The sequence below is a fragment of the Falco biarmicus genome, chromosome 15 (genome assembly GCF_023638135.1).
Source record: "Falco biarmicus isolate bFalBia1 chromosome 15, bFalBia1.pri, whole genome shotgun sequence".
In the NCBI taxonomy this organism is placed as follows: domain Eukaryota; kingdom Metazoa; phylum Chordata; class Aves; order Falconiformes; family Falconidae; genus Falco; species Falco biarmicus.
Window position 1 is genome coordinate 21,136,048 of NC_079302.1, and position 6,750 is coordinate 21,142,797.

General features: G+C 65.2%; 1 protein-coding gene across 3 annotated transcripts; it reads right to left on the reverse strand.

The window, feature by feature from the left end:
• Window positions 1-21: 21 nt before the first annotated feature.
• On the reverse strand, window positions 22-4,884 carry SLC38A8 (solute carrier family 38 member 8). Of its 3 annotated transcripts, none has more exons than XM_056360375.1 (10): window positions 4,572-4,881; window positions 3,871-4,069; window positions 3,506-3,659; window positions 3,242-3,346; window positions 2,866-2,923; window positions 2,501-2,615; window positions 2,228-2,378; window positions 1,944-2,143; window positions 1,689-1,740; window positions 22-176 (listed from the first exon to the last, which is right to left on the reverse strand). In XM_056360375.1, exons 1-10 carry the CDS (start codon window positions 4,743-4,745, stop codon window positions 80-82), a joined length of 1,305 nt encoding a protein of 434 aa, XP_056216350.1. In that variant the 5' UTR covers window positions 4,746-4,881; the 3' UTR covers window positions 22-79. The 3 variants fall into 3 exon arrangements, with proteins under 3 accessions (XP_056216350.1, XP_056216351.1, XP_056216352.1); XM_056360376.1 differs by having other exon boundaries at window positions 2,228-2,375; window positions 4,572-4,880; XM_056360377.1 differs by lacking the exon at window positions 3,242-3,346 and having other exon boundaries at window positions 4,572-4,884.
• Window positions 4,885-6,750: the final 1,866 nt, after the last annotated feature.

Genomic DNA, 6,750 nt, shown 5'->3' on the forward strand with positions numbered 1-6,750 from the left:
CCGTGTCCGAGGCAGCTGTCCAGGGCTGGGGGGGGGGGGCATGGGGGGGGGGGGTCATGGTGGGGGGCACGATGGGGGCTCAGTGCAGCAGCCCCAGCACGGCCAGGGCAGCGCTCTGCCCACAGACGAAGGCACCGCCGAGCACGGAGAGGACACCCCAAGTGATGAGAGCAGCCCTGCAGGGACATAAGCAGGGGGCCAGTAGGACAGAGCTGACCCCCAGTAACATGCTGCCCCCTGACCGCCGGGTGTGGGTCCCTCTGCGGGGTCTCAGCCTCTCTGCCATGCTCCTCTGCATCACTCTGGACCGATGGCCAAAGACCCTGGCAGCTCCTCCAGTTCATCCCCCACACCCTCTGCGATGACACACAAAACTTGGTCAAAAGCCTGGCAGCTGCCACCATGAGACTATCCCCGGTTCCGCCGGCACACAGTGGCCCCACCAAGGGGGTACAGACCCACAGTGGCCCCCCCTGCTCAGGCACGGCTGCTCCCACACGCCCCCAGCCCCCACCCTGTCACCACATCCCCCCACCACGTCCCTTCCCCACCTCCATCCCCAGCCCTGAGACCGGTGGGTCCCCCTCTCCCTGGGCACGCAGCCCCCCACCTCAGCCAGACACAGAGCCCCCAGGATGTGGCACTCACCCCCAAGCCCCACCGCTGCTCCATCGCGGGGTCGCCAGCACGGTGCACCTTCCTGAGCCGCCCCAGGCAGGCTGGGGCTGTGCCCTCGCTGTCCCTATCGCCCTGGCTCACGTTGTCCTCTCTCCTTGTGATGGCACTCCTAGGTTCGCACCCTCGGGGGGGGGTCTCCACGAGGGACCTCTCCAAGTCCTTTTCACCCAGCTGGGTGCCCCTGCTCACCTCCTGCCTTGGTCCCCCAGCACCCCCAAGGGCACCCTCACCCCTGCCCAGACAGTCAGGGCTCCCTCTTGGCCAAGAGCCCACAGTTCTGGGAAGCTTCCTCCAGCTGTCGTGGGGAACAGGAGCCCCCCACATCACCTCCATCCTCACTTAGATGCTGCTGCCCCATGGGCACCGCAGACACGCTTTGGCACATGCTCACCCCAAAACTCGCCAGCACCACACCAGGGCCCCTCGGCTGGGGCTGCTGCTGTGCCTGTCTCTCCAGCCAGGAGCAGTGATGGGGACACACCACACAGGTATAATGGACACTGAACACCTGATGGCTGCCTGCCATGGGCACTGCGTCCCTCTGATGTCCACCCCAGCCTCCACCGAGTGCCCCAGTGCCTCTGAATCCCACTGGTCTCCTTCCCTTATGGCCGCTCTGCCTTGCGAGGGGTCTGGTACCCAGGCACATCCCTGGTACCCGGGCACATCCCTGAAACCTGAGCATCTCCCCAGTGCCTGTGCTCAATGCGCATGCCCAGGCACACTCTTGATGCCCAGGCACACCCCCAATACCTGGACACAGTCCCACTGCTTGGGCACATCCCTGATACCCAGGCCCATCCCCGCTGTCAGAGCACGCCCCTCCATACCCACCCTTCAGCCCCACTGCAGACCCCACGTCCCATAGCAAGTGCTCCTCCTCTCAGTGCCCACAGGTGCCCCAAATCCCCCCCCCTTCGCCAGAGGGACCCTGCCTGGGCCATGTGTCATCGGATGCCGTCCCCTACCCCTGCCCTTACCCGCCACCACCGAGCAACGCAGACACTCACTTTTTGCGTGGCCCAAGAGTGTGGGTCCCAGTCATGCACACCAGGCACAGCCCTGCCACCAATACAGAGGCTCAGCCCCACCGCCACAGCACCCCGTCACTCAGGTCCCACTGCAGCGTCCCCACAAGCACGCCACTGCACCCCCAAAACATGGCCAGGATGGGCCACCCCCCACCACAGTCCCCCACCCCCGACCCGCAGCAATGCTCTTGGCACTGGCACCCCCCTCCCCACCCTCTCACTGCTCGCTCTTGCCTGGGAAGATGAAGATGAAGAAGGCGCTGATGCCCCCAATGAGCTCAATGACCTTGCCGATGTCTGGGACGAACAGCGCGATGGCGAGGGTGGCGGCCATCCAGGTGACCGTCAGCATCACCCGGCTCCGCTGCTCATGCTCCTCAGGCACCACCGCAGCCCCACACTTGGGGGTTGCCCACACATCCCGCACCACCGACCTGGAGGGGGTGTCAGAGGGGTGATGGCACCCCGCGGAGCTGCACTGGTCGAGGGGGACACCCAGCTTGCCACTGCCCCTTCACCTGCCCAGCAGCACCACGATGGGGTAGATGGTGACGATGGAGACACCGAAGAGCAGGCGGGCGACGATGACGACCGGGTCGTTCCCTGGGTAGGACATCAGGACATCGGACGCCACGGCCTCGCCGAAGGTCAGGTAGCCGTAGAGCCCTGCTGACGGGGAGGTGGGCAGCTGTGCCTGTGAGCACAGAGGAGCTCCGAGGAGGAAGGATGAGCTCTGGGGACAGGGGACCCCTGAGGAAAGGAGGGGTGAAGGGCTTTTGTGCTGGGGTTACCAGTGAGGGAGTAGATGAGTAGGCAGATGAGCATGGAGAGCACGGAGACGGTGACCCAGTGGGAGAAGCTCCGGTTGCGCATGCTGCTGTAGATGGCCACGCAGGCTTCATGGCACTGCAAGGCAAGGAGGGATGGTGCTGGGGCCCCATGCAGGGACAGCCCCCACGCCCAGACCCTTCCTTCCCACCCATGGGTGCTCTGTCCTGCTCTCCCCCGTCCCCAGGGGCTTGTGTCCTGCCGCACAGCCACCTCTGGTGACAGCCGTGGGTCCCCTTTCCTGCAATCTTCCCCCCTCTTTCACTCCCCAAGGAATGGTGTCCCCATGGTCTGGGATGCTGGGGACAGTGGGGCCAGCATCACCTACCTGGAAGCCGAAGCAGATGGTGGGGATGACGCTGAAGACGGAGGCCCAGGAGGAGGCCCTGTGGCATGGCAGGGAGGAAGCACAGAGCGAGCGAAGAGTGTGAGGCCCCCGGAGGCAGAGGGGACCATGGTGACATAAGCCTGGATGCCACCATGGGAACCTTCCCCCCCATGATGATTTTGGGAGAAGGGGGTGGCGGGGGGGGAGGTGCTGGGGCAAAAGCTAGGGCTGGGGGCTGCCACCCCACCACCACCCTGCCACTGCTGTCCCCAGCTCACGCCCCCCCACCCAGCACCACCCCACGCACTGCCCCGTGCCACTGCTGATGGCGTGGAGGATGGGGCAGGAGGGACGCAGGGCTGACCCTCCCCCATACCTGGAGGGCTGGGGGGGCTCAGGTGAGCCCAGGCTCTCTGCCTGCAGGTGGTATTTCAGGACGATGACCAGGGTGAGGTAGCAGGCAGCCAGCGTGCCCAGGATGCTGTGGGGCATGGGAGAGCACCAGCATGCAGACCCCGGGCAGCTGGGAGGGAGGGGGTCTCCCATCGCCCCGCAGGGACCCGGGAGGAGCCCTGGAGGAGGTGGCCTGGGTAACGGGGTGCCTAGGGGTGGGCCACCACAGGGACAGCCCAGGTGGTACCTGGAGTACTTCTGAAAGCCGATTTCCCTGGGGACGGAGAGCGGGAAGATGACGAGGATGCAGAGAGCTGAGAGGGTGAAGCGCTGGTCCGTGTACCAGGGGGTTGGCGGGGGGGTCCCGCTCAGCGTCCCGTTGGGGTACAGGGAGTCACACACTGCGGGATGGGGGGGAGAGTGGCGGGTCAGCTGCACCCCAAAAGGTGACCCAAGGTGGTTGGGAGCATCACACCATGGCAGAGCCGGGGAGTTCCACATCCTCAGGGGTCCCAAGAAATCCCTGGGGCTGCCCCAACCCAGGCGGGACCACCTTTCCCTCACTCCCACGAGCTGCCAGCCCCAAAAACACGGTGGGGGGAAACAACTCACGTTTCTCCAGCTGATCGCCCACCACCCTGAGGAGGGCCACGGAGATCATGAAGAGGTTGAGGAGGAAGCAGACCTCACAGAGCTTCCCCGCCGCTGCCCCGCACACCGCCCGGACGACCCCTTGGTAGGTGGGTTGGGCACTGAGGGCCGCCGCGTAGCCCAGCACCGCCAGCCCGCTCACCAGGAAGACCAGTGAGCCCTGCGGGGACAGGACCCAGCAAGGAGCATCACACTGACCCCCGTCACCCCCCGCCCCCACCCAGGGGCACCCAGCAAGGCCATGGCTGGGGACCAGGGTTGCCTGGTAGCTGCAATCAGACAGGTCAGGAAAAGGGTGGCAAAGCAGCCCTGCACGATACTTTGGGTTTAGACTGGGGGGTTTTAGGGCACGTAGGGGCCCAGCCACTGATTTTAGTTTAGGCTGAGCTACAAGCCAGCTAAGAGTGCAGCTTCAGACGCAAGGAGCATCTCCAGGGCGGCAGCGCCTTTCGCACCCCTGCCCTGGGGCTGTTCTCCCTTTCAGCCTGGGCTGGGCTGCGGGTGCTGACCCCCCTCCCCTGCAGCCCCCACCGCCCAGCACAGCGGGGCAGGGGAGCCCTGCCCTCCCCTCGCCCCAGCCCGCAGGTGCCTCAGCTCCCTCCCGGGACGCAGCTGCCCGCAGCCCCCCGCCGGCTCGGGCCCCGGCCGCCCCCGGCCCTTACCAGCTCCACCAGGAGGGCGGGGGCGGCCCCGCCGGCCCTGCTGAAGGCCCAGGGGAAGCTCAGCAGCCCCGCGCCCAGCGCCGACTTCAGCAGGATGCAGACGGCGCCGGCGGAGGAGAGCCCGGCGCTGCCCGCGGCCGGCAGCAGGGGCCGGCGCTCGCCCGCCCGCTCCATCCCGCCGCCTCCGCCGGGCTCTGCGCCGGGCCGGCCGGGGGCAGCGCGGACCCCGCGGGGGCGGGCGCGGCGCAGCGCGGGGGGCCCGCGGCCCCACGCCCCTGCGGGCAGCGGGGAGGGGGGCACCGGGGGATGGGGCAGGAGCCGGCCGTGGGAACCCCCCCCCCCTCCCCCGCTAGAGCTCACCCCTCCCCGTCGCATCCCTGCGCGGGGGGCACGGCCCAGGCACCCCCCTGGCTCGGACCCGCGTGTCCCGTGGGCAGCCCCGGGAGCTACGGCAGGAAAACCAGCGGCCCCGGCAGCTCCCAGCACGGGTCAGGCTGGGGCTCCCCGTCCCAGCCACGCTCCACCCCGGCAATTCCCACCACGGGCTGTTTTGGAGCATCCCAGGGTGGGGAGAGCTCCCCATTCCAGTTGCATTCACCCCACCCTTGAAATTCCCACCGTGGGGCATTTTGGAGCATCCCGGGGCAGAGAGGGTGAGGGACGTCAGCTGCAGCAAGCACCCTCCAGACCATGCAGCTGGCAGATGCTGCACCACTCGCTGGGTGCAGGATGAGGCCGGCACCCCCCCCCCCCCCCCATGTCTCCACAGCTGCAGAAAGCCCACTGGGGTGCTCCTGCACTGGGGAGACCTCAGCAAGGAGCCACCCCCTGCTCCACGCAGGGAGAGGGGGTGCCGGGATAACAGGATGGGGTGACACACTGCAGGGGGCCTGCACAGAGGCTGCACCCCACGGCGTCCAGGGGCCCATTCCCTGCCCAGGGGGACACACAGCAGCTCTGTGCTGCTCCAGGCACATGCCACTGCCCCAGGGCTCAGGGCACAGCCCCCCCCCCCCCCCGGCCCTGGCTGGCAGCCCCTAATGCATTTTTGATTTCCCAAATATGTGCCCTTCTGATCTCGGTAAGACGGATAAAGAGACTTTAATCAGCTGCTAGGAGGAATTATGGATGGCTAATTGTGCCTGCCACCTCCATTACATCTCTGCCGCCTACGGGGCTTATAACCATTTACAAAGGCCCTTCCAGGCCTTCATTAGCTGCACACCAAAGGCTTCGGAAATAATTGGCCTCTACGATTTAGAAATTGGCCACTGGGCTGTAAAATACCAGCCACTGGGAAAGGCTCTTAATTCGGACTGGCGCTTTGATACAGCTTGACTCTGGTTTCGAGGCTGCAGTGAAGCTGTAATCTCTCATTAGTGCTGCAATGAGAGGAGCGAGCCTCCTCATTAGCACCGACCCGAGCAGCGGCACCAAAGCTTTCCAGGCTCCCTCTGATGGGAGCGTCTCAAATCAAAGGGACACAGCCCACCACATACACTGGCACAGCAGCCCCAGCCCATTTATTTCTCTGCTCAGTGGCTCTGGGCTCCCTCGTTCGTATTTCCACACACACACACACACCCCGGCTTTTCTTCATTCCATTTACCTGGGTGCTCCAGCCCCTGGGCTGTAAGCCATAACCCGAGGGTCCCTACTCTGCCCTGGTGAGGCCGCATCTGGATTGCTGCATCCATTTTTGGGCTTCCCAGTTCGAGAGAGACAGGGAACTGCTGGAGAGGGTCCAGCAGAGGCTATGAAGATGATGAGGGGCTGGAGCATCTCCCTTATGGGGAAAGGCTGAGAGAGCTGGGCCTGTTCAGCCTGGAGAGGAGAAGACTGCGAGGGGATCTTACCGATGCACACAAGTATCTTAAGGGAGAGTGTCAGGAGGATGGACGGGGCCAGGCTCTTTTCAGCAGTGCCCTGCAACAGGACAAAGGGCAATGGGCACAAACTGCAACACAGTAAGTTCTACCCGAGTATGAGGAAGAACTTTACCATGAGGGTGACAGAGCACTGGGACAGGCTGCTCAGAGAGGCTGTGGGGTCTCCTTCTCTGGAGGCATTCAACACCCACCTGGATGCAACTCTGTGCATGCTTTAGGTGAACCGGCTTCAGCAGAGGGTTGGACTAGATGATCTCCAGCGGTCCCTTCCAACCCCGACCATTCTGCAA